Source organism: Anabrus simplex, chromosome 1 (assembly GCF_040414725.1).
Source record: "Anabrus simplex isolate iqAnaSimp1 chromosome 1, ASM4041472v1, whole genome shotgun sequence".
NCBI classification, from domain to species: domain Eukaryota; kingdom Metazoa; phylum Arthropoda; class Insecta; order Orthoptera; family Tettigoniidae; genus Anabrus; species Anabrus simplex.
This window is the reverse complement of record NC_090265.1, coordinates 491,798,304-491,826,000: the sequence shown is the minus strand read 5'-3', so window position 1 is coordinate 491,826,000 and position 27,697 is coordinate 491,798,304. Positions and strand designations below refer to the sequence as shown.

Below are 27,697 nucleotides of genomic sequence, written 5' to 3'. Positions count from 1 at the left end.
CCGATTATGTTTCATAATACGTTATTTATTCATTCATTTATTGAGTCATTTATTTATTTATTTATTATACATATTTGCATAACGGGTGCAATATATCTTGTAAATACATTTGATTGCATGTTCCGTGGGGCCGCGGCGGTTTCCTACCCACTCGTAAGCCTATCCCATCGTCGCCACAAGTCCTATCTGTGTCGATGCGACGTAAAACAAACTGTAAAAAAATATTAGATATAAAAATCTAAAGAACTAATATTGCGAATGGATTTCACTTCCTCCATTAGCTTCATTATTTTCCCATGTTGTAGTTTGTACGCTCAACAATTAAACTAATTACTCCCTCATCACATTTCTATAAGGAAAACTAAAAAAAAATACAGCTATCCTTGTTTGTAAGGTCACATTCATGCTTTCATCAAAACATACTGCATATATGTGGTAGTTATCCAAATTAGCTTTCAACTGTTCCGAAACTTCTTCACTCATTTTTATTATTCTATCCTTGACAGCAGTTCAGCTGGCTGGGATTCCTTTAATCTTGTTAATTATTGGTTGTTTGTTAGGGAAGTTTTCAAATGATGTGTCGGACGTCAATAAGAAACTTTCTTTCAACAACTCACCGTCAGAAATCTGTTTCCCATGCATGCTGTACTATGCAGTGAGACAGATGGAAACAGCCGCACTGATATTATCCCTGGGCTGGAAAGATGATACAAAAGAACTAGTTTGTTTGTGTAATGTTGGATATTTTGTGAAACGAACTCTCCTCTTCCTCCATTTGAAATGGAACAAACATTTGAATGACCAGTCTCAAAATTGCGCTTTACATTAAATGTGGGGGATACAATTGTTTTGAAACACAGGCAACACATCTTTTTAACAGTCCGAATTCCCTTGGCCAGAGTTCTTGAAAAATACGGTCACTATCCTTGTTAAGTTTCTGTTTTTTTTTTTTCGGCACCGAAAACATATTTGCGATGTCCGTATACCCAACCACCAGAAAACGACACTATCTCACTCGACTTTCGGACCTATCAGTGTAGCAGTGTTGCCATATTCCACGTCCGAATGGAACTAGTATTTAGATTTTCGATATTTATTTCTTACACGTGAAACACTGTAAGATATGCACTGTCCGTAGTACGAGACGTATATATAAAATATTATTATGTTCATGTGACGTGCCACCGAAATCGTGTCCGCGTGTCACCTAGTGACACGCGTGGCATAGGTTCGCCATCCCTGTTCTAGTGGATGATGCAATGCCATTCTGGACAGGTGGATGCCACAACCTTCCAGTTTTCAGGGTCAATTTGACATTTCCTTAGATTCGCCTTCAGAACATCTTTATAGCATTGTTTTTTTTGCCTATCCTGTTTTCTCTGTCCATCCTTCAACTGACAGTACATGATTAGTTTTGGGAGACGTGACTCAGCCATGGAAATTACATGACCTGTCCATTGAAGCTGATGTTTTATTATGAGAGCCTCAGTGCTGGTTGTATTAGCTTGCTCCAAAACGCTAATGTTAGTGTGTCTGTCTTGCCATTTTATTCCTAGGATTCTCCTAATGCAGCGTTAATGGTATTTTTCCAGGCATAGTAAGTGCCTTCTGTATATAACCCAAGTTTCACAACCATAGAGTAGAGTTGGAACAACAACGGCATTGTATACATACAGCTTACTGATGTTACGGTTGTCATACATCCTAATTCACATACGACCATAGGCTGCAATGGCACATTTGAGACAATATTGAATTTCAGCATTAATGTTTGCATTTGTTGAAATGCGACTGCCCAGATAGGGAAAGACAATATTTTTTAAGCTGGTTCCATCAACCATGATAGTGAGAGCAGCAGCGTTACATTTTGGTGCAGGTTGATATAAAATTTCCGTTTTATTGGTGTTTATATCTAGACCACTCCTATATGCCTTGTTAAATGCATTCAGGGTATGCTGAAGATCAACTTCAGAGTTTGCCAATATAACATTGTCAGCATACTGAAGTTCAAGAATAGAAGTAGTACGAGGGCCATCTGGAAAGTAGCACCCATTAGCGCCGCATGAAGCGCTGACGACTCGGGTAGCCACTGGGCAAGGTCAGACTGCGTCAGTGGCTGGTCTGCCTGCTCTGTGCGAGGTTGCGTGACACTAGCATTGCCTGTGTTGTGTCTGTGATCGTTTAAAATGTTTAAACAAATTGAGAACTCCGCCAGATGTGAAGTGAGGGCCGTGATTAAATTTCTTAATGCACGAAACGTTCGACCTTGTGATATTCATTGCCAATTAACAGAGGTGTGTGGAGACAATGTGATGGACGAGTCGTCTGTTCGGCGCTGGTGTCGCAACTTCAACCTGGGGAGGAGGAATACACACGACGAGGAGCATTCAGGGAGACCATCTGTCTTTACAGACCAACTGCTGAGCGCAGTAGACGAATGCGTGAGGAACGATCGGCGCTTCACAATTGATGAACTCGGTGAACATTTTTCTAATGTGTCTCGAACAATTGTTCATGAAATTGTTAAAGACCATCTGCATTATTCAAAAATCTGTGCAAGGTGGGTCCCGCGCATGCTTACAGAGGAGTACAAAACCAAGCGTATGGCTGCAGCACTGACGTTTCTGGGATGTTATTCCGATGAAGGAGACTCTTTCCTGACTCGCATCATTACTGGGGACGAAACATGGGTTTGTTATGCATCACCTGAGAGTAAACGACAGTCAATGGAGTGGCATCATGCTCATTCACTAACCAAACCAAAAAAATTCAAGACAGTTTTGTCCACCAGGAAACTCATGGCAACCGTTTTCTGGGATCACCGAGGTGTACTGCTCATTGATTTTATGGCCCGTGGAGACACAATTAATGCTAATGCGTATTGTGAAACATTAAAGAAATTACAGCGGGCGATACAAAATCGACGGCGAGGTCTATTGTCTACAGGTGTCATTCTCTTTCATGACAATGCCAGGCCTCATGCAGCTGCGATAACACAACAACTTTTGCAGCAATTCAAGTGGGAAACCTTTGACCATCCCCCATATGGCCCCTTCGGATTTTCATCTCTTTACGAAGCTTAAAGACTTTCTGGTGGGAAAAAGATTTGACAGCGATGAAGAACTTAAACGAGCCGTGACTACGTATCTCAATACACTGGCGGCGGAGGACTATTACGCTGGAATACAAAAAATTGTCCCATGTTATGACAAATGCCTAAATTTACTTAGAGATTTTGTGGAGAAGTAGTGTAAAGTATGCTCTTTCCAATAAAAATGTGTATATTTGTTAATATTTACTCCTGTGTCTTTATTGCGCAAACGGGTACCACTTTCCAGATGGCCTTCGTAGATACCTTCGTGTTTGCTCGCAGTCTGCTAAGATTAAATAGTCCTACATCTGTTCTGTATACAATTTCTACCCCCTTTGGAATTTTGCTTTTGTCTAAAAATGAAGTATGACACCAAAATATATATGGAAAAAAGTGTGGGGGCAGTCAAACAGCCCTGTTTTACACCCATTGCGATCTTAAATGGTTCTCCAGGTCCACTGCTGTTAAGGGCTGCACTGTTCATATCAACATATAGTAATCAAAGAATCTGTATGAATTTTGGAGGGCAACCAATTATGGATAGGATCCTCCAAAGAGTTTCTCGATTGACTGAATCGAAGGCCTTAACATATCAATGAATGCCATATATAGAGACTGATCTTGTTCTCTTGATTTTTGCTGCAGTTGCCTGGCATAGAAGATCATATCAGTTGTGCATTGATTTGGTCTAAAGCCACATTGAGTTTCAGGCAACACTGTTTCGGCCAGTGGTTTCAGGTGCTTGGTCAGTATTCTTGCGAGAATTTTGACAGCAGCAGAAAGCAACGATATCCTTCGATAGTTGCCACATTGTGCCCTATCACCCTTTTTAAATATGGTTACTTTCAGGGCATCTCTTAGATCACTAGGTATAGTTCCAGTTTGCCATATCTTGTCAGTGAGCTTGTGTATGTGGTGAAATAGTGATGTGTTCCCTTCCTTGAAGAGCTCAGCAGGAATTCCAACCATGCCCGGTGCCTTCTTATTCTTGAGTTGACTGGGAAATTTTCACTTCTGACAGACTGGGAGCTTCGTCAAGGTGGTCTTGTATAGAGCTCTGAGGAATTTGGGTAAAGATGTTGTCATCAGTTTGTGTGTCCCTGTTCAGTAGTTCTTCAAAATGTTCTTTCCTGCAGGAGTTGATGGAGTTTGTGTCCCTAAGAAGTTCAGTATCATCTTTCGATTTTATGGGATTTATTCCATGGTGAGATGGACAATATACAGTTTTAGTTGCATTGAAGAAAGCATGGATGTTGTTTGTGTCAGCTAGATGCTGGATTTCACAGGATTTTGATATCCACCATTGGTTTTTCATGACCCGAGTTTTTTCTGGACTTCAGCTTTTGCATTTTGATACATTTGCCTTTTGGAGGTAGATTTAGGGTTGTTTTGCCAGAAATTGAATGCTTTCCATTTTGTTTCTGTGAGAGACTGAATTTCTAGGTCATTCTCATCAAACCAATCTGCATGTTTGAAAAGGTGGACACAATAATTTTAATCTTGAAAGAGTTTACTTATTCTCTGGATAATTCTTAGGCAGCTTTTCATCAAGGAATTGGTGTAATTTTGATTTATTTCTATCGTCTTTGAGACGTTTGGTGTTCACCCTACATCTGATATGCTTTCCCTGCTTCCTGTGTTTCTGATTAACTAGCAGAGCCATAACAGACTGTATCAGTCGGTAGTCAGTCCAGCAGTCAACAGCACTTATCAAAGCCTTTGTGATGAATACGTCATGTTTGTCTCGGGCACGCACAATCATGTAATAGATTAGATGCCAGTGTTTTGATCTGGGGTGTTGCCATGAAGTCTTAAATTTGTTCTTTTGTCGGGAAAGTGTGTTCGTGATTACAGGGTTATGTTCAGAACATTTGATTAGGAGAAGAGTTCCATTAGAGTAGCTTTTACCTACACCTTCTTTACCAATTACACCAGACCACAATGTTGAAACCCTGCCAACTCGGGCATTGAAGTCTCCTGGAAGGATAATTTTATCTGACTGTGGTATATTTTTTAGAAGCACATCGAGTTGGGAATAGAATTCTTCCTTCTGGTCATCATTGGAGGTGAGAGTCAGAGCATATGCACTAATTATGGTAACTCGCTGGTTATTAGTGAGTTTAAGGCGGAGGGTCGCAAGACTTTCATTTATACCACATGGGAGCTCATCAAGATGATCAGTCATTTTATTCTTGATAGCAAAACCAACTCCATGGATATAGGGATCATTTGAATTCTTCCCTTTCCAAAAGAAGGTATAACCGCCACCATGTTCCTTCATTTACCCTTCTTTGCTGTTCGTCTTTGTGGTCGATTATCTGTGTCACTGTCCATCAGAGTACGTATGTTCCAAGTAGCAAAATTAATTCTTATTTTGGTTCGACCGCAAGTGGTGTACCCTCTGGCCATGGCTATCCAGTCATTTGGAAATAGGCTATGTTTAGGGCACCTGTTCTAGCCCCCTCCCCATTCAGGGTAAGCAGAGTGGATCCTAAAGAGGCCTGCTTAGTCACGAATGCAGCATACCAATTGCTCTACAGCCCATCCTCGAACAAAGCAAAGGTCACACATTCACCGCCTACGTGCCAGCTTGTTGCTGGGAGCTCCCAGATTACACAATCCTGCTCCCGTCATAACCCCGATCGCTGCAGGGCTTGCAGTCATGCATGAAGAGACGGTACAGTTCCTCGGAAGACGCCTGTGTGTGACATCTTTTATTGTGGGAATGTTGTTGCACACCAACAGTCACACAATCCTTGACAGTTACAGAGCCTTTGCCCAGTGACATAGCAACTACGACGACTGGAGGTCCCGAACTGCTGCAGCCTTCATAAGCCTCCCCAGAAGTTGGAGCTACATTAGTTGCTCATGCTTCTGGTCTGCCATTGAGGTCTTCTTTTATTCCCTTTCACCATTATTGGTTCATCCGCCTTTAGAGGTAGTTACCCACCTCAAAGGCAATAGAGTGCCCTAAACCTCCATCTGCTCCTCCGCCTTCCAAAGAAGCCGTTGATTCTTTATCGCGGGAGTCACTGGCCTCGTCAGTTTAAAGCAGAGTGCATCATGAGCAGGTGAGGTTGACATTTGAGTAGAAGATCTCACTCCTTTAGAGGGAGGAAGAGAAGACCAGACTGACATCCACTCCCCAGCATCCATGGTCCATCCCCATTCCTCTGGCTCCAGAATGTTGTCCAACACTGAACACGCATGACCCCAAACTTGTCCTGCCTGGTATGCTGAACCATAGCCTGCTGCAATGTCCTTTAAGCCTTGGCAGTTCGCCAGATCCTACGGGAGCTAGCAAATGAGAGTTGTTCTGTTTCTTGTCGCTAGGAGCTCTGGTAGCTGACCGCTCCTGGAAGCGCGCCAATATACTGTATTAGATGAGGTTTACTGTGGTGGACGTGTCTTCGAGAAACAGAATTGTCGATATTTGAGAGTTTCTTTGTTTTAAAATCTATATTTCCTTGTACTTTTGAAGGTAAGCTAAATAATTACAATTACATTTTTCAATAGATTACTCAATGAAATGTCGATCAAACAACAGCTCCTGTATGATATAAATATTGACGATTTGTTTTCTGATACTGAAGACATACAATCTCGTTATTTTCAGATGGTGTACTTTTAACGTTCTATTCTGTAAAAATAAAAAGGTGAAAATTAGCGGTACTGGTATAAGTTACTATACCACGAATTTCCTCTGGATCTGGAACTGAAATGGAAATGGCTAAAAGTGATTTCACGACATATGTTTGAGCCAAACACGAAGATTAACTCATCTGTAGTTTGTAATGAACATTTTATGGAATACGATTACAAGCCAAACCTTAAAAATCAAGTTTTAAAACCAGGTAGTGTGCCTAGTATTTCCCGAACTATCCACTTCGTAATAAGGCTGTAGTAGCTGTAGTAGTAACACCAAGGCAGGAATTAATTAAACAAAATGTGCCGGTAAGAAACAGCAAACGAAAGCACGATCCTGCCCAGGAGCAACATAAGCAAATGTCTACTTCTTATTCACTAAATGATGCTGCAATCCCATAAGGGAACTTCAATTCAGTTTCTGTACAGATTGAGGGAACTTATGTTTTGAGGTTACAGAAATTAGAAAAGGAAAACAGTACCCTAAGGTGTAAGCTGTGGCTGGTCAATAACAAGCCCACAGATGGTTTAAGAAAACATGAGGAATCAGCTAAAATGAATATTTTGAAGAGTACTTTCGGAATACTTTAAAACGATTTAAATTCGCAAGAGACTGGCTACTAAGTACAGAGTGCCTATAACGTATTTCTTCATGAAAAAATTATTGGGCCTTAACCAAGCATGTCATTAAAGAAGTTGAAGGATGTGGTTCCCTTGTACTTCGTGTCGTAATTGATAACCATAAGAAATCTAGCTATGATGAAACAATTTTCTACAGGTAAACAAACGAAGAGAGCTGTGCCTCATCCAGAAAGTCTAAGCTGGCCGCTGTTTTTTACTTCGACTTGTTTCATATTTTTACAAATCTTTCTTTTTTGTGTGCTATTTGTTTTACGTTGCTCTGACACAGATAGATCTTTCGTATGATGATGATGATGATATAGGACAGGGCTAGGACTGGGAAGGAAGCAACCGTGGCCTTAATTAAGGTACAGCCCTAGCATTTGCCTAGTGCAAAAATGGGAAACCATGGATAACAGTCTTCAGGACTGTCGACAGTGGGCTCGAACCCACCATCTCCTGAATGAAAGTTCACGGTTCCATGATCCACACGGCCAACTTGTTCGATTCATAAGTGTAACCTCTCCAAAGGGTAAGGTTACAATTAATAGGTTTAATGAAGAGAAAATGTTTGCTACCGTAATGCATTCACCAAAAGTACTCTACACTAGGCATGTCAACATATACGAAACTAAATTTGCAAGTACATAAATCACAAAAAAAATAAACAAACAGTTTAACCAACATGACTATTAAGAAAGGATAACCGGGAAGCGGCACGGAACCATGTCCAGGCGGTGGAAGGTATTGGTAATACTGAAGAAGCGAAGTCAATGTAACCCTAAACTTTACTTAACAATTTAGATTCAATTTCATATATAAAGCAATAGCCAATATACCATTAAAATTTTGACGGCATTATTTCAACAACCATTACAATTTACAGTTTACATGAGGGTAGCATTTAGTTATGAAATTCCTTTTACACCGGAACATCACACATGACGTTCCACTGTCGTGGCGTTACCTTTAAAAACCCAAAACAGTTTGAAATAAATAAAAGGAAGGTAACGTTATACTAAAGTGAAGAGATACATCTAAGGAAAAAAATATTTACGTATAATCATGGAGCAGAGCATCTTCAGTGGGCAGCCCCCTCAAAAACACTTCTGAGAAAGGGTACCCGACCTAAAGATGAATATTCCACGATGAAGCGGAATGAATGAGATAGTCCCGAGAAAAAAATTTACTTATAAAGATTACTTCGAAGGGCTTATAACATTTAATTTACAAAACAACAAACGGGAACTATCTCTTAACAAAGTGAGGTGACTTACCGAAACGGCTAAGTCATAATGATAACATTTGGAAGCAGAAGGAAACACGGGTGCGCTCCGGCAAGATAAATTAAATGAAACACTACATCTGAAACTGAATATCTGAAAAGTTAAAAAAAAAATCAGTGCTTACCGGATGGCGGGGCCACGAAGACCCGTACCTTGGAAGGTGACCGTTCCCTTCAGTGGTCAAACAGAAAAGACGCCCTCGCAGAGCAAGGCTCCAGCGACAACGCTTCTCTCCGGAAATTATGAAATCTTACCACGGTCAATGAGCGTACGATGTTTTCCTTCACCTACCAATCACATTTCCTTTTATTTTCTCCAATAGGAGCGCAGAAAAAATAGTGCTGACAAAGAACATTTGGGAATTCTCTAGAAATTACAAAATTGATGCAACTTTACGAAACCGGAAAACTCCCACGCCGATGTGGCGTGTGTGGTACAGTATGCACCAGAATTACCATTACAATCAAATAATTTTAAAATCATATCAACTTCAAACAAATCAAACAATTCCAAACTTCACATACTGAGGAGAAACCAAAACAAACAATTGAATAAATACCTTACATACACAATTCATCGCCGTCTTCCGAGTCCAAATAATCAAATCCCAATAATCACAACATTAAGAATGTAAGGTCACGGTTGCTCAGAAGAACTATTTTTGATGGACAGGAAGATATAATAGCAGCACACACAAGTGCTCTGTGCGAGCTTCAGGCAACAAGTATAGTAAGGCTCTTTGGCACTTTGAGTAGGAAACTTATTCTTCCTACAAAGTTTGAGACATATAACTTCAGCAACAACGGAAGTGTTCAAAAAACTGAAATACTCAAATAGCAAACCCATAAGCCACAAAGTTTTGCATGTGTGAATTTGCTGCTTCGAGTCAAGACATTGTTAAAGCTAGTGTTTAGGGGTCAGCTATCAGTGGCAAATGGAGAAATTTGCAACTACTAAATATAACAAGCGAGCAGGTGCATTGCCAAGGCTTAGAGTTCATTGCAGTGAGCTATGGCTGAACGAAGACAATGCTACCGTAGTGCCTCTTTTGTTAGGGGCTTAACTTTGTAGACTGCAACTTTTTGAAGTAAAAATAAGTTTTCTAACATATTTTCTGTCAGGACGGATGTGGTCTAGCTATTCCGTTTTCCACTTAGATCCAAATTCTGAAATTAACTTTTTAAAGAGGTGGTTTGGTTTGCTTTTGGCACAAAGAAGGCAATGTTACAGGGTTTACGAGGTTCACTGACCTCTCCTTTGACGGGAACTTGAAAGCTATAAATTGCTTTTGTATAGAAAGATGATTCTGAGGTTGTGCTGCGGTAGGTATGATCAGTGTTGTCGTATGCACCAATCACGAAAAGACCATGAAACAAGTTTGAGCAGCAAATGACACCTTCTTAAGCTCTGAGAATCTCAAGTAAGCAGGACTTGTTCTTTATCTCCCTAATTCTGTTTGGTGATGTTGAAAGGCCTCTTTCATGCGAGCCTCTAATTATTGTCTTGCTTCATGTTCTTCGAAATGCAGACAGGTCCAAGTATAATGGAGCAGGTGGTTCATGATTTCTCTTTTGATGAACAATGTTGCATTTCGGCATGCTTTCACCGTGGTTGAAAACTATTAATTGGCTGATAATCATAGCAGACTGGGTTGTTCTAGTTGTGTTGTCTGTTTGAGTGTAACCGTGGAGTAAATAACACAGAGCCAGAAGTTTTGGAGGAAAGCTTGCAGTCTGTTGATCATCATTCTGGTGACCAAACATTTTCTACTTTTACTGGGACATTACATTTCTAATTTGTTTAATGTATCTTTCACATGAAACAGAATCATCATCAAGGTTTTCAAAATGAACATTTTGAAAAATATTACCATGATCTCGGCACAGGAAGAAATCTCAGCCTGAAAGTTGCGCTTTCAGTTGTGGAAAGTGATCGAGAATTCTCTCATGTAGACAGGTATTATTTGTGTTTGGAAGGTCTTAACTTTCCATGCCCAGAAGATTTGCCAGACAGTTTGTATAAAAAGGCACTATGAACACAATCTCAATACTTCCAGATTCAGAGGCCTAGATTTTCTCTCCTATGAAGCGTGCAACAAGCAAAGGCCATACTTTCACAAATAGAGCTGAGCTCTTCCGCTTTTACTTAGCTTGATGTCTCAGACAATTTGTCAGATTTGTGTAGCAGTTTGAGTAGTACTTTTGCTTCTTGGCAACTAAATCGCCAACCTCGAAGAACACTTTAAGTTCAACTTTATTGGTAATTTTGGCACATCTTTTATTTTTTTGTAGAGAAGCAACCTTATGCAGATGTTTTTGAATAGTCCCCTTCTCATTGCATATAAACATTTAATTTCTTTCATTTTAATAGATAATGTTTTTCATTCTTTCATTTGTTTCTGATGGAGTCTGTAGACTGTCTTCAGATGAAGTATTGGGCAAGGATGATGAAAGTTCATGTTTGTTTTGTTTTATTAAAGATAAGGCCACTTTGCTTTATTTTTTCAAAACTGTTCAGTATGATACAAAGAAGGTTCATTGTTTAAAATAAGTAAACCTTTATAATGGAATGAAAAAAAAAAAAGAAATTAATAGAACACCACAAATCATCAAACTACAAAAAACTGCTAATCTTTTTTTTTTTGCAGAATCCTTAAGGTATAGAGATAAATGTATAAGGGAAAAAATGCCTTCTTCACAAGACCATTCAAACAAAAACAGAGAACATTTAAATCCGACCATAAAGAGCTAAGATACAAAACAATTTAGTGTGCCAATATGGCAGCTAATGGCACCATCTTTAATGGCCGCCATTTTGGTGTTCTACTAGGATTTTCAAGTGGCTCCGTATCTGGAAAGTTACCTTTTGGCATCAACTATGTCCACAGAAAGTGGCAGATTCCAATCTAAAAGTGCAGCTTTCTTTAGTGTACCCACCGTACTATGTTGGAAAGGAACAAACAAGTGTCAAATCACGTCACATGTATTGAGATGGTCAGCATACTCGTCTTTGGTTCAGAGGCTCCTGGATATGATTCCTGGACAGGCTAGGAATTTTAATTTTATATGATTAACTCCTCTGGCTTAGGGACTGGGTGTTTGTGTTTGTCTCACTATAAACCTCTTCACTTACACACAACACGCCACACTACCTACCATCACAGAAATATGCAATAGCGATTACTTCCCTTCACATAAAGTTGGCTTCAGAAAGGGCATCCTATCTTACAACTGGGCCAAATCCACATAAAGTGCCAATCCCAAGAAACTGGGGAAAATGCTGTGAAGAAGAAGATGGAACATGAAAAGAGACACATACGGTAATAGGATAAACATAATGGCAGGTCAGTGAAGAAGAGGGAACAATAGAATGAAGAGATGAGGACAAATATGGAGATACAAAAGAACATGGTGAATCTCCACATCTTCATATACTGCTGTCTTCAAGTAGATGGGCTTTCTCCTCATCAATCCCAATTCTTCTAAATCCATATCTTCACAGATTTACTCTGTCATATTTCATTGTGTTATTCCATAGTTGTTAATTGTTAGCATATAAACACAATAAACATGTTAGAAACCAGTAAATTAGTAAACTATACATTGTTTCAAATTTTATGATTGGATAGATTTAATTACATAGTGTCTGTTTAAGGTTGTAATATTTCGTACCAGTGGTTGGACTAATGATTCAAATACCTACGAATATTAATGCTATGTTTGTCTGTGTTTCTCCTCTAATAGGGGCCAAGTTCAGGGATCAAATACACTTGTGAACACAGTCAATGTGGAATTAATTCATGATGGCTATAAGTATAAGGTGCAGGCCACCAAATCAGGTCCAACTACATACTTCCTTGTCATGAATGGTTCTTTCAAAGAAATTGAAGTACATCGCCTTTCAGATGGAGGTAAGGCACTTATTGTCAGAACTTGGTAAATTTTAAGCAATTACCTAACAATTTATTTCAGTTAAAGAACTGTCTTTTGTGAGAGGTGGTGACAGATTATTATCCACAACAATAATGGTGGTGAAATACTCTAAGTAATCATGTGACGCCAATACTACTCCAAGAAAGATGGTCCTGAGTTCTGCAGGGAACTGCAGTAACATGTGTTAGTTTGTTTTTTTATGGTGTAAAAACTATCTAAATTGATTTTCTCTATTTTTTTACTTCTGATGATACCTTTAAAATCCATAAATTAGTGCATAAAGTAATATAATATTTATTAATGTAATAATGTTATATTAATTTGAACAACTAGACTGAATGGCTCAGATGGTAGACTGGCTTTCTGAGTCCAAGTTGGTGGATACATATTGGCTCAGTCATGTGGTATTTGAAGATGCTCAAATATGTTAGCCTCATATCAGTAGATTTACTGGACATTTAAGAGCTCCTGCAGCACAAAATACTGGCACTTCAGTGTCTCAAAAACTGTAAAAGTTGTTAATGGGGATTCAAGAATAACATTATTATTTATTATAGGAAAAGAACAAGAACAAACAAGTGTCAAATCAAGTCAGAGAGAGAGAGAGAGAGAGAGAGAGAGAGAGAGAGAGAGAGAAGGGGGGGGGGGATACATGTAATAGGACAAACATAATGGCAGGTCATTGTGGGAGGAGGGAGCAACAAAAATAGAAGGCAAGGACAAGCATGGAAACACAAAAAGTCAAGGACAGTCTTCACATCTTCATACACTGCCGTCTTCAAATAGATCATCAATCCTGATTCTTCTACATCGGTCTCTTCTCAGCCCCTGATAAGCTTATTTCCGCTTCCCAGCTTCATTAGGAGGTCAGGCATCAACATTCATTGAGGGGCCATCTTGACAGATCTTCATTTTCGATGTGGGTAAGTGAAGGATAAGAAGAAAGCCACATAAGTACAAGAAAAGGGAAGAAACATAAGACAAACATATATAAAGGTGTTAAAAGAATAGGAATAGAGGACATACACGACAAACACAGGAGGAGGAAAGGACCCCAGTGGGATAATATTGTCCTCGTACTTTTGTGTTTCTATGTTTGTCGTAGTATCTTATTTCTGTTGCTCTCTTTTCCCACACTGACATCCATTGTGTTCGTCCTATTACAGTAGTAGTCCGTTATAGCGAGATTTCATGATGTCGAAATATTTACTCGCTATAGCGGTTTGTCGTCATATTTGATCTTTCGTAAAAGTCAGGTAAAAACCTCGTCCACATTAAAATTGGTATGCAGTGACTATCAGTTAGTTCAAAATATGTGTTTTTGCATATTTTCATACTATGGTTTACTCGTTAGATATTTTTTAATTCCGAGACAACATGAACATGTACGTTCAAGTTCATTCTGAAAAATTGTAGTAGTATCACTCCAGTGGCTTCTGTGGCAAACATTTCAGTTTTCAGTTTAACCTAATATGTATCTTGAAAACATATTTCGCAATAAATTTATACGGGAATAGCTTTTTCGGAATTTAACTAGATGCAAGAAAAAACAGTGAAACCTCATTAGTGCATTCCTCATAAAGACGATTTCTCATTTAGCACATCGTAAATAAGACGTCTCAATTCACGTCGTATTAAATCTTTTTAGAAATAAGTTATTTAATGCGTCACAAATTTTCACTATTACCGCTTAGTATGGTCTCACATTTCTAGCCCTGAAAATGTTCTATGCCATCCCTTGTGAAAGCAACGTGATTTCCAGCACAGATTAGAGCCCTCTCCAGAGTAGGCAGGTCGAGGAAAGTTGCGCAAAAATGGGAAATGGCCTTGAATTCCTAAACTTCACGGAGTAAATGACACCTTCAGGAAGCAAGCCGTTAGGCTCAGGAAAGTTCAGTTTTGCTTTCTGATTTTCATTGATATTGCTGAATAATCCAGTAAGCCTGTTTGTGCTTGTGTTTCACATTCCATTCAGAAGTTAGAAATGTATTCTGTGTTGGGTGATGCAGTGAAGCGTAGCGAATATTTGTTGTGTGATAGCCTATGTATGGATTAAGAACAAAATTGTGTGAAATTGACTAGCGTGGTGCACATTTGTCTTGTAGTATGGGTATGGATACTGAGAAAGTAATGAAATTGCTGACTAAGGAAGACAAAATTGAAATCCAGGAAGTGGACATACACCCACATCTATCTTTCACCGGTGGGCTGTATGTTGAAATTCACACCTTTGAGTTTCGACTCGAATCGATAAGTGTTGCGGCATTGAAAATAATGGTCAAAGTTATTCTCTCACATATGGTCGAGTTTAACCTCCAAATAATTAATGATCGAAGAGTGTGAACAGAAATAATATTTAATAACCCACTGGTCCGAAATATAAGGATTCAGCTGACATTTGTTTTAGAAAGAATGTGTAATCTGCAATAATGCGCTGATACTTTTTTGGGCCCCGGTGTAAATGTTTTATTATTTGTTGTCTGGTGTTTTACATGCCTTTTAATACACTGTTGTTATTTGATAATCCTCAGTGGAAAAGGTTTTTGTATTTGTTCCCTCGTCTTTTGATGATGATGATGCTTGTTCTTTAAAGGGGCCTAACATCTAAGGTCATCGGCCCCTCCTCGTCTTTTACATGCCTTTTAATACGCTCATCTCACTTTAGACATGCTAGATAGACTATATCTTTCACTGTACCCATACATACACGATGCATTATATATTATTCGTCTGACATATATACCTACTTCTATTCATACAATATGCTATTTTACTTCTGTTGATATTTCCATATTATTTCACATTTCTTTGAAGAGATAAAAGAATGGCTGAGAGAGGTAGGTGTAAGGACTGTGGGTGTGAGTGGAAACTAAGGAGGGTGAGGGAAGAGTTAGCAAGTTTGAGGAAGATAATTAGGCATGTAATGGACGACAGGAATTAAGATAGGTCTCTCTCAATCAATTTACAGGATAGGGTAGGTAGGGGAAAGGGAAGGGATGGAAAGGGAGATGTTGCGGAAGACAGTTGGGCTAATGCCTTAAGGTTAAGGACAATAAAGGTAAAAGGTTTTCCTCAGGAAGTAGGCCCAGGAGAGGTATTGGTGAGGAATCGGTATGAGTCACTGTAGGTAGATCGACAGAGGGAAGATGGAGATCAAGGAAGTGTTACACAGGTGGGGCGGGGCGAAATGAAAGGGACCGGTAGGAAAGGGAAACGTAGAGCACAGGATAGAAGAGGGAGGTGGAACAGGGTAGTGAGAGGGAGAAAAGGGAGGAGGAAGTAGCTTCTGCAGGCATCAGGGAAAGTAAGGGAGACCAGGAGTGGAGGGGATCTAATGAGAGTAGGGTTGAGGCTCTGGTCATGGGTGACTCAATTGTTAGGCATGTGGGAGAAGTATGTAGAGGAAAGAGAACCAGGGTAGAGTGTTATCCAGGAATTAGGTTAAGGCAGATGTTGTGGAAAATAGAAGGGAGAAGGTGGCAATTTTCCATGTTGGTATCAACAACGTAAGACAAGCAGGAAGTGGTACTAACATAGTTGGTGATGTTTGGGATCTGGTTACAGCAGCATGGAATAAGTTTAAGAAAGCAGAGATAGTTATCAGTGGGATACTGTGTAGAAGGGATACTGAATGGAGGGTAATTGGGGATTTAAATGAGATTATGGAATGGGTATATGGGAAATTGGAAGTGAGATTTGTAGATCATGATGGGTGGGTAGGAGATAGGGATCTACACTCAGATGGCCTTCACATGAACCGCAATGGTACATATAAGTTAGGAGGTTTGTTTGGAAAAGTTATAGGGATGTACATTTAGGGAAACAGGGTGGACCAGGAAGCGGTTGAAAACAGTATAGGAAACATGAAGTCGAGTAAGGATGATGTAAAATTGTTAGTGTTAAACTGCAGAAGTATTGTAAAGAAAGGAATAGAATAGAAAGGAACAGAATTAAGTAATTTGATAGATACATATTTACCAGATATTATAATAGGAATCAAATCATAGAGAAGTGATATTATGGATGTGGAAATTTTCTCATGGAACTGGAGTGTTAATCATAGAGACAGGTTAGGAACGATAGGAGGGGGAGTATTTATACTGGTGAAAGAAGAATTTGTAAGCTACAAAAAAGATAAGGATGAGGAACATAAAATCCTAGGTGTAGGACTCATCTCTAAAGACTTGGATGCTTTTGGGGTGTACAGACTTGGCAAGGCTGGCACTGATGCGATGCAGAATTATTTGATAAGATAATCAGCTATGTGGGGAATGATACAGAGAGGAATGTTATTGTAGCGGGTGATCTAAATTTACAAAAACTTATAACAATAAAAATCTTCCACCTTTTTGATATGTATATTTGCATTTTAGCAAATTAATTAATTACACACAGTACATCTTTCATTCATTTTTAGAATATCTTCAGCTGTTTATATAGCTTAGGTGATTCACTAAGTGTTTATCTTTAAGTACATTATAATCAGGTACCTTGGTCTTCTTAAATATGACATAAATATGAATTAAATTAAAATGAATTAAAAACAATGTGGTGGTTAAATGGGTTAGTGAAATGAGATGGAATGAGCTTATTTTAAAAACTATTTCTATTCATTTGAACAGTTGTTGTTAAAAAGTTTCCAGCACTTTTTCACTAAAATATTTCGCTTGTCTTCAAGTAAAAAGTTTTTTAAAAAATGTATGACTTTCCTTTGACACTGTTCTGAATATTGTTAAGAGTTCACTTCTTTCACCCTCTCCAAGGTGGCTGCTATTTGTTTTTGAACGTACATAATCTTGAAATTGGGTTATTTACGGAACCTTGAATCTGATTGCCGTTTGCTAATAATAAAGGAGCTTCCCCATATTCTTGCTGTTGTCAAAGTCCGTTCCTACTGTGACCTTGGAGGAGCTACATTTGAAGCGGCCTTCCGTCTTGTATAATAATTGTAATTGTAATTAATTAATTTGCTAAAATGCAAATATAAGTATCAAAAAGGTGGAAGATTTTTATTTTTATAAGTCTTTGTAATAGAATTTGATATGGAAAATGAAGCTGATTTCTTGCAATGATCTGAACTTGCCAAATGATAACTGGGAAGGGAATGTGAATGACAGAAAGCATGACCAACAAATGGCGAATAAATTATTATGGGAAGGACAGCTGAATCAGAAAGTGGTGGAACCAACTAGAGGAAATTTTTTTGATGTGATGCTGACAAAACCAGATGAGCTCTATAGGGAAACTGAATTTATAGATGGTACAGGTGATGAAGCTGTCTTCGTCAGAGTTAAAAGTAAATGTGTTAGAAAGGAATATCGTAAAAGTAGGACTATTAGACAATACCATATGGCTGATAAGAGGGGAATGGAAACATTTTTATAAAGCTATTATGATCAATGGAAAATGGTAAATAAAAATGTAAACAGCCTATGGGATGGGTTTAAAGCAGTTGTTGAAGAGTATAAAAACAGGTATGTACCTTTAAAAATGGTAAGGAATAGTAAGGACGCATTATGTTATAATGGAAATAAAGAGATTAGGAAGGAAGTGTAGATTAGAAAGAAATAGAAATGGTTACAGGAGGAAGGAGAGATTGAAGGAGCTCACTAGGAGCAGAAAGTTAGCTAAGGATAACATGATGGCAAACATAATTGGGAAGCACATGAATTCTAGGGAGCAATGGAAGGACATGTGTAGATACTTTAAGGTAGAAACGGGTTCCAGGAAGGACATTCCTGGATTATTAATGAACAAGGGGAGTGTGTGTGCAAGGATTTACAGAAGGCAGAAGTATATCGTTCTACGTTGCGATTTTATTTTACGTAAATAAATATCACACGAGAACATGTTCACTTCCTTGTATAAACTACTTTATTTACACTGTACGTCACAACACACAATTATACATAGTCGCATATGACACTATATACAACACTCAACAGCGGAGTACCCTGAAGTCAATTCTGACAAGTACAGATATCAACAACACTGATTCGTGCACACTCTTGAATTCCCCGCCTCACTCACTCACTCGAGTCCAATACTCTGACTCCACCTCGGAGCCCAACAGTCATTCCCAGACCATCACTTGCCTGAGTCCCAAGAACTAAGAACTGCGAACTTAGAACTGAGAACTGCCTTCACTGACTGACAGCTCGATATTTATACTACTCGATCAACCATCTAGAATGATCGACTTCTGGAAGAGTTCTTACAACACTCTAATGAAACACACTCGAAACATCGATCGACCAGCTAGTCGAATGGGTACTCGAACTTTCCTTCAATATTTAAAAATGTACATGGAAATATCTACAACATTCGTAATGTCTCTACATGTATCTGGATAATAAAACCTTACAGTAAGTTTCCAGAACCCTTCATATATACCAAATATAGTACAATAAGTCTAACATATGAACATTATGGAATTTTCTACTGCTTTCGACTCTATAGGTTTTGAGCTTATACACAATACGTATTTGAAGTTATACAATTCTATACTACATATTTACAGGGAAATTATATATTAATCATATTTAACATTTAATAAAAGATAATTTAGCCTTATAAAAAAAACCAAACCAAACCCCATGGCACTACAGCCCTTGAAGGGCCTTGGCCTACCAAGCGACCGCTGCTCAGCCCGAAGGCCTGCAGATTACGAGGTGTCGTGTGGTCAGCACGACGAATCCTTTCAGCCGTTATTCCTGGCTTTCTAGACTGGGGCCGCCATCTCACCGTCAGATAGCTCCTCAATTCTAATCACGTAGGCTGAGTGGACCTCGAACCAGCCCTCAGATCCAGGTAAAAATCCCTGACCTGGCCGGGAATCGAACCCGGGGCCTCCGGGTAAGAGGCAGGCACGCTACCCCTACACCACGGGGCTGGCTAATTTAGCCTTATATAAACTATTACTAAAATATATTAAACATAATAATTGAAGGTTTTACACCAGTTACGATGTTGTACCTACGACAAGTATTCAGTGAGCAATATGTAAAGGTAATTGGATATAAAGATAATGTCCTGATAGAGGAGGCGACTAAAATGGTGAAATACTGAAATTTACCTATGATAATGAAGACATTTATAAAAAGATATAAAAGTTGAAGCTAGAAAGGCAGCTGGAGTTGATAAGATTTCTGGGGATATATTAAAGGCTATGGGTTGTGATATAGTGCCATATCTGAAATACTTATCAGATTACTGTTTGTATGAAGGAGCTATAAGAAATGAATGGAGAGTTGCAATAGTAGCCCCAGTGTACAAGGGAAAATGTGACAAACATAAAGCAGAAAATTATAAGCCAGTCAGCTTGACATGTGTAGTTTGTAATCTCTGGGAAAGCATTCTTTCTGATTATATTAGACATGCTTGCAAAATTACTAACTGGTTTGATAGAAGGTACTTCGGGTTTAGGAAAGGTTATTCCAGTGAATCTCAACATGTAGGATTCCAGCAAGATATAGCAGATGTTTTAGATTCAAAAGGTCAAATGGACTGTATCGCTATTGACCTATCCAAAGCTTTTGATAGGGTAGATCGTGAGAGATTACTGATGAAAATGAGGGCAATTGGACTAGACAAAAGAGTGATTGAATGGGTGACTGCATTTCTAGAAAATAGAACTCAGAGAAGTACAGTAGCTGAAACATCTGATCCTGTAATTATTAAGAGTGGGGTCCCACAGTGCAGTATTATTGGACCTTTATATTTTCTTATATATATAAATGATATAAGTAAAGACCTGGAATCACAGATAAGGCTATTTGCGGATGATGTTATACTGTATAAAATAGAGTTGCAGGATTGTCAGTGACTGCAGGGGGATGGGCAGCAGACAATAGCATAAATGTAAATAGGATGAAAAGTCAAGATGTAAATTTCACCAAGAGGAGAAGTCCTCACAGGACTACTTGATATGAGAACTGGAAAACATTCAGTGGAAAGCAGCATGATTTATTCTGGGTGATTTCTGACAAAGGAGTAGTGTTACTAAAATATTGGTAACTTTGGGTTGGGAAGACTGGGGAGTAAGGAGACGAGATGCTCGACTATGTGCTATGTAATATAAAACAAAAGTTAAAAAGTTTTCACCTATTCAGTACTATTTATTGTAACCTAAATAAAGTTACATATATTTGATGAAACCTGGTTTTGGTCTTGCTAGAGAGCATCATCAGTCAAAATCATTAAAGTTAAGGCAAGACATGAATTATAGATAGATAAAATTTAAGAAGCAAGCGTATGTTGTTGATATTCGGTGTAAGACAAGTAAAGAGTTGAATATTAAACACTCAACACGATCATATGTCTTGTGTAAGTTCTCAAAGCTTTCTTCCAATTTGAAGAATGCACTTCACAAAAGACCAGGTGAAACACTTAAAATACTAGCACTTGAAGAATCGTCTTGAATTCAGTTCAGCTGAAACAAATGTGAAAAGAATAATATTGATGGGAAAGAAATATTTTGCAAATACATTAAATGCATCAAAATAAATAAAATAGTATTGATTAGGTGGGGAATCCAGCTTTATAATTGTGATATGACATCGCCTTTGAGTTTGTCAGTGAGAGAGCTCGCTAATTGCACATAGTGTTAAAATTATACCAAAGATGATGGATCGCGTTCAGTATAATTGCTCGAGTGCATAAATGTTGATAACGGAAATATAACACACATGCTAGATTACTCGTAATAATGGATGCATCAGTGATTTGGTTCTCGCAATAACCGAAGGATTGTACACAGTTTAATATAGGAACTTTCAAGAGACAGAAAGAAACAGTTGTTATAAGGGAGTTCTCGCTATATGCCGTAGTTGCTGTAACGGACTTCTGTTGTATCTGTGTTCCTTTCTTATCCTCCCCTCCCCCCTCTCTGACTTTCCTATACTTATATTATCCTCCCATTGGGATCCTTCCTTCTTTTCATGTTTGTCATGTTCCTATATTTATGTATGTCTTATGTTTCTTCCTTTTGTCCTGTACTTATCTGGCATTCTTCTTATCCTTCACTTATCCCACATCAAGACTGAAGATCTGCCAAGATGGCCCCTCAGTGAGTGTTGATGCACGACCTCCTAATGAAGCTGAGAAGCAGAAATGAGCTTGTTGGGGCTGAGAACAGATGGCTGTAGAAGAACAGGTTTTGATGGGGAAGAGCCTATTTATTTGAAGACGACAGTGTGTGAAGATTTGGAGATTGTCCTCGTCCTTTTGCGTTTCTTTGCTTGACCTCGTCTCCTGTTTCTGTTGCTCCTCTTCCCACACTGACCTTCCGTTGTGTTTGTCCTATTATATGTGTTCCTTTATTATTCATCTCTCTTTCTCTCTCTCTCCAACTTGATTATTATTTAATTTGGTTAGTATATGAGGTTTAATTGATAGAAAATATGGTTTTAAATGATTCTGCTCTATGAATTTAGCACGGCTCACACGGAAGGGTACCCAACTATTGTTGCTGACTTTTAAACGAGACTGGTTTATTTACGTTTCAGAACGTCGGAAATGATATTTGGTGCAATTTGATGTGCTATGGAGCGCTGGAAGTGTAAGGAGGGGGAGGGGAGTATGAAGCGCAAAAAAAGGATTAGACGCGAAACCAATCTGCTAGTTACATATTATATGATTTTTCACGAGAGTTTAATCCTGATGTAAACAAATAGGCGGAGCACCTTGGCATTGCACGTGGACATAGGCGTAGTTGATTGGAGAAGCAACCGTCGCACTAACTCGACTGTATGCGAACTCGAAGGAAATTAGTACGTCGCATTAATTTAATTTTATCTTAGTTTATTACATTTAGATAGTCTGAAAGAGTACATAATCAAATTAAAATAAGGTTGTCATATATACCGGTATATATCTATATTTTTTTTAAATAAAACAGTGATTAAATAACGAGATATGAAGGCATAAGGCGTGGTGTAATGAAGGAAGTCTTCTCATAGTGAGGGAAAATCCCAAGCTGTACAGCGTGGAGATAAGGTGTTGCATCTTGCAGTAGCTGTCAGTGTCAGTATTCATAGTGAGAGAAATGGAGCAAGAGGTAGGAGCATCCCGTGTAGTGAAGTACAAAAGAGGAAAACTAGTTCGGTTCATAACATGCGGACAGAGTTTAGAAAGGCAGGGAAATTTTGTGCTCTAGCCTACGATAGCTTTCTTTAACATTCAGAAATAAATTAATAAATAAATAAATAACGTAGGCCCTAATCTTCAGCAGTAGATGTCCCTTCAAACCCCTCCGTTTAGTTTCACACAGCTCAAAAACTGTTCCTCGTCTATTTTAGGTCATATGCGCAGCACTGTATGTCCGAACACGAGACGTTGACGGGGCGGAGGTCGATACTACACGCTCAGCGAATCACAACTCTTTCTTTGGCTGAGGCGTGGACATGCCTTGTTTACATCAGGATTAAACTCTCGTGAAAAATCATATAGAGATGAATGTGACCTGTTGTATGCATAGGCTGTATCAAAATGAAACCAGCTGTGGGCGTTAAGTTGTTAGTGGATTTCTTCAGTATTTTGGCGGAAAAGCCAACTAGGGTTTTCAAACAGATTAGAAAACAGCTTCCTGATGAAGACATTCTTGTTGAAGAGCATAAAACTTCTGGTAGATGAAGAATTCACTAATGAAGATGATATTGAAAGTGATTTTGGGGATGATCCAGCAATACAGCTAGAAAATGCGATGACTTTGGAAAGCGGTCCAGTATTATGTGGCTGTGACAAGAGCAGTGATTCCTCGTCTTATCCATCACCACTAAATAAGTAAAGAACAAAATTTCCTGAAGGTTACTTGGCTGAAGCTTACAATTACTGGCCGAAGTAGCCAAGAGGAAATGATACTCCACAATGGTGCCCTACTGGAGTATCCCTAGACATGTCCCCTAGAATGGAAATTCTAAGTTCCCATGGAGGGAATTAGATATTTTTCCACCAATAGAACATGTCATCCCTCCATGGGAACTTAGAATTTCCATTCAGAATTGCTAGGCAGGCAATAATTCCATTGTGGAGATTTATCTCCCGTATGCAGTTATCAGACTGTGGCTCTTATAATGGGCTTCTGATAAGTTCACCTGCATACACCCCAGCGTGGGTCTGACACATTCCACTCTGATGAGTCTAGTGTCAGACCTAAGACGAAACGCTGGTTAATAGAGCAAACGCCTGAGAAGCCTTACATTGATGTCCCCTAGAGTCAAATTCACTACCATAATGGCACACAAAAGGCAAATATAAAACAAGACAGTTTTGCAAAACTTCAAAAAGACGTTGAAACAACATGGCAGAAACAGGAAGCTGCTGCAAGAAAGAATAAATAACGAGGTACATGATCAGTTCATCGCAATGCGAAAACAACATGGAATTATACACGATCGAATGCTACGAATCTGAATGATGTCTTTTAAAGTACAAATGGATCCAAACAACACCTAACATTCAAAGCTTCCAAATCATGACTGCAGCTGTCCAAGAGGAAAACGATTGTTTCTTGCATGATAATGCATGAAGTTGGCAGCAGATTTGTTGGTGATGCCGCTGATATAGAAGAGAAAGCTGTTGAGTTTGTTGCGTAAGTAAGGTGTTTTGTTGAAAAGTATAATTTTACACCGGAGCAGATAATTAATGCAGATCAGTCAAGTTTTTGTAAAGAGTTACGTTCTGGGAGAACTCTTGCCGATAAGGGAGCAAAGACGATTTATGGTACCGTGGGTTCATTTGCAGCAGCACCCATTCCTACTTGATAATGCCTGTTATTGTAATGTATGGCACCCTTCTTCCATGCATGTGTGTTATTGTCTCAGAACCCAGTGGGAAATTTCCAGCAAGCAAGACACTTGAACTACCCAGAGTGAAAGCATATGCTAGTAAATTGCCAAACATGACAAAATGAGATTTGAAAGTGTTCCTGGAACACATGTTACGGCTGAATTTGCACGGCAGAGATCAAATTCTTATTTTGGTTGATTCTTGGTCAGCAAATAAAGATGATGCTCTATACACTAAAACAGTTCCAGAAGATGTTGAATTTCACAAGAAGCTGATCCCTGCAAAACTTAATGGATTGGTACAATCAGCGGAAGTTTCCTTTTACCGTCTATTCAAAAGTATGGTACGGTTCATCACAGATACGATAGTGTTATAGTCTACAGTTAAAGTGTGGCAGCCTTCATTCGATGTGCTCACTGTGAAAGATATTTATGTCTAGGCCACCGATTACTTATCGTCCTTCATGTCTACTGCACTTAAACTGCCACGTGTGCATAACGTATTTTATTTCCAATATTTAAATGTTACTGAATGCATTTGCTCCCCCATCTACATTATTCAGCCTTGTTTAGACTAATCTGTGTGAGGATTCCTGTCTTTATGTATACTCATAGTCTTTATTTAGCAGCTCGTAGGTCCTGTGTTTCTTGCCCATAGCAGCTGTAACTTGCATGGTATGCATATTTCGATATTGTCTATTTGACGCACTATATAGATTCAAAATGTGCGTCACAACAGTTGGGTACCCTTCCTTGTTAGTTAGGAAGGCTAACCTCTTGCCTCTGTAGTCATTAGATGCAGATATATTTTTAATCATTTAATCATTGAATGATCAACAACAAAAAACAGAAAGCTCTAGAGAAGAACTAATCAATGCTAGGCAATTAATGGCTAAATAAATCAGGAGAGAAAAAATAAATTATCAGAAGGAAACATTAAAATCTATTGATAAAGCTTTCAGTTGAAATAAAACAAGAGACTATTATAGGACATTTTAAACAATACAAAAAATATTATACTCCTCCTACTCTCTTGATAAAAGATAAGAATGGAAAGGTGGCTCATAAAGATTATATGACAATGCAATAATTTTGGCTGAATACTTCAAAACAGTACTTAATAGTGATGAACCTGAAAATTATTCTGAATTTGATCTATTTCCCAGAAATAAAATACCTTTGGAGAAGGTCATACTACCAGTTGACAATGAAGTAAGTGCAGCTATTGATTCACTGAAAATTTTTAAAGCAGACGGAGAAAATCTATTAGTAGCGAACTCTGGTAGTTGCGAATATACAGACTATTTAGAATCTATATAAACATCTCATTGACATTTGGAATACAGAAAAATTGCCTGAAGAATGGAATGTTGCAATTATACACCCAATCCATAAAAAGGTGATATATCAGATATCCTAGTAACTATCAGGGAATTTCTTTGTTAGATATCACCTATAAAATTTTCTCTAAGATCCTCTGTTCCAGAATCCATGACCAGCTTTATAGTGAATTAGGTGAATATTAGGGTGGTTTTTGTCGAGGACAAAGTTATCCAGATCAAATTATCAGTCTCAACTGGATCATGAAACATAAACGCATCAGGAGCAAAAATGTAGTCATCAATTTTGTTGATTTTCAAAAGGCTTATGATACTATCTATACTATTCATCTTGAATCATTACTACATATCCTTACTGAATTTGGTCTACATCAGAAACTTGTTGACCTTATTGCAGTCACTCTGAGAAACACAAAGTCTAAAGTTAGGTTCAGTAATGAAATCTCTGAACCATTTGAAATTCATACTGGTCTTCGACAGGGAGATCCCCGTTGATGTTTAATTGTGTGCTGGAAAAAATTATGTGTGAATGGAGTAAGGTATATCCTCAGACTGTTAAAATTGGAAGAAACATTTGACTAAATTGTCTTGCAATTGCTGATTGTCTGGTGCTGTTAGCAAATAGTATAGATGAAGAAAAATTTCAAGTAGAGGAACTAGGAAGATCAGCATCAAAGGTTGGGTTGAAAATATCTTTTGAGAAAACAAAAATGATACCTTCCTGTAAAGTTGATTCTCCATATATTATATTAAATAATACTCAGAAAATAAAAGTTGTAAATAAATTTATATATCTTGGTGAAATTGTCACTTGGAATGCTAATGAAAAAGCATCCATAGATAATAGAACTCTAAAACTGAGACGAGCACAACAAATTACTTGGCTGAGTTACAAAAAACAATCTCTTTCAATTAATGCTAAATTTTGCCATTATAGCTCCGTCATCAAACCAGAAGCAACATACGCAAGTCAAACATTATTCAAACTTAATACCCAAGTAACAACAGACAAACTGCAGAAAGTGGATAGAAAAATTCTCTGGACAATTATTAATAAAAAACATCAAGTTGATGGCCAGTGGAGACTTTTACCCAATTCAGTCATTTACAAGGAAAGTGAATCAATTATTGACACAAAGAGAAAACTGAGGTTTGCATTTTTTGGACACATATACTGTTTGCCAAATTTTAGACTCCTAAAACATCTTTTTGATTTCTTTTGGAATAGTAAAACAAAAAACACTTGGTTTAAAGAAATACAGATGGATTTGGATGAATTGAAAATTACTACAGAACAAATTGAAAATAGAGAAGAGAAGAAGATCCTAAACAACAAATATACAACACTATCACTTAACACATCAAAATGTAAACGTTATGTTATATCAGCAGAAGAACGGGCTGCAAGATCATCTGAAATGAAGAAGTTTAGGAAAAAGAAGAAATTATCAAGTTTTAAAGAATGAACTTATTTTTTGATGTACTTATTTTTTGATGATTTTTTGTATAAGGTTGATTTTGGTGCTCCAATGTGGGCATAAACAGTGTAATTAAATAAAAATTGAATCTCTTAAGTCCTTTAATAACTATTGGTCCTGTCCTTTTAGCATTGATATCGATTCCTGTTCAGACAAATTAAAAGTGTAATAAAAATTAACTATTTGGTTTACTGAATTTTAAGTTTCTCATCTGGCTTTAGCTAATTCTTTATCTGAGTTCATAATTTTCTTCTCCTTTTAGCCATTCTGCTTTCTGTGGACGGAGCCAGTTACACAACATACATGCGTGAAGAAGTAGACCGTTACCGAATTGTTATTGGTAATCAAACATGTATCTTTGAAAAGGAGAATGATCCGTCTCTTTTGAGAGCACCATCTGCTGGAAAATTGCTTGGTTATCTTGTAGAAGATGGAGGACATGTTAATGCAGGACAGGCATATGCAGAAATTGAGGTAAGGCAAATGGACTGTTAAGGATGAAAATCTGAGGAATTGCC

The 27,697-nt window shown here is 38.2% G+C and overlaps 1 protein-coding gene across 2 annotated transcripts in view; it reads left to right on the top strand.

Annotated features, from left to right (window-relative positions):
• ACC (acetyl-CoA carboxylase) overlaps positions 1-27,697 on the top strand; it is a 391,497-nt gene that overhangs the window by 247,612 nt on the left and 116,188 nt on the right. For both annotated transcript variants that reach the window (XM_067135322.2, XM_067135321.2), the window contains exons 13-14: positions 12,387-12,553; positions 27,442-27,653. In XM_067135322.2, the coding sequence (XP_066991423.2) occupies positions 12,387-12,553; positions 27,442-27,653 (379 nt within the window). The remainder of the gene's footprint in view (positions 1-12,386; positions 12,554-27,441; positions 27,654-27,697) is intronic.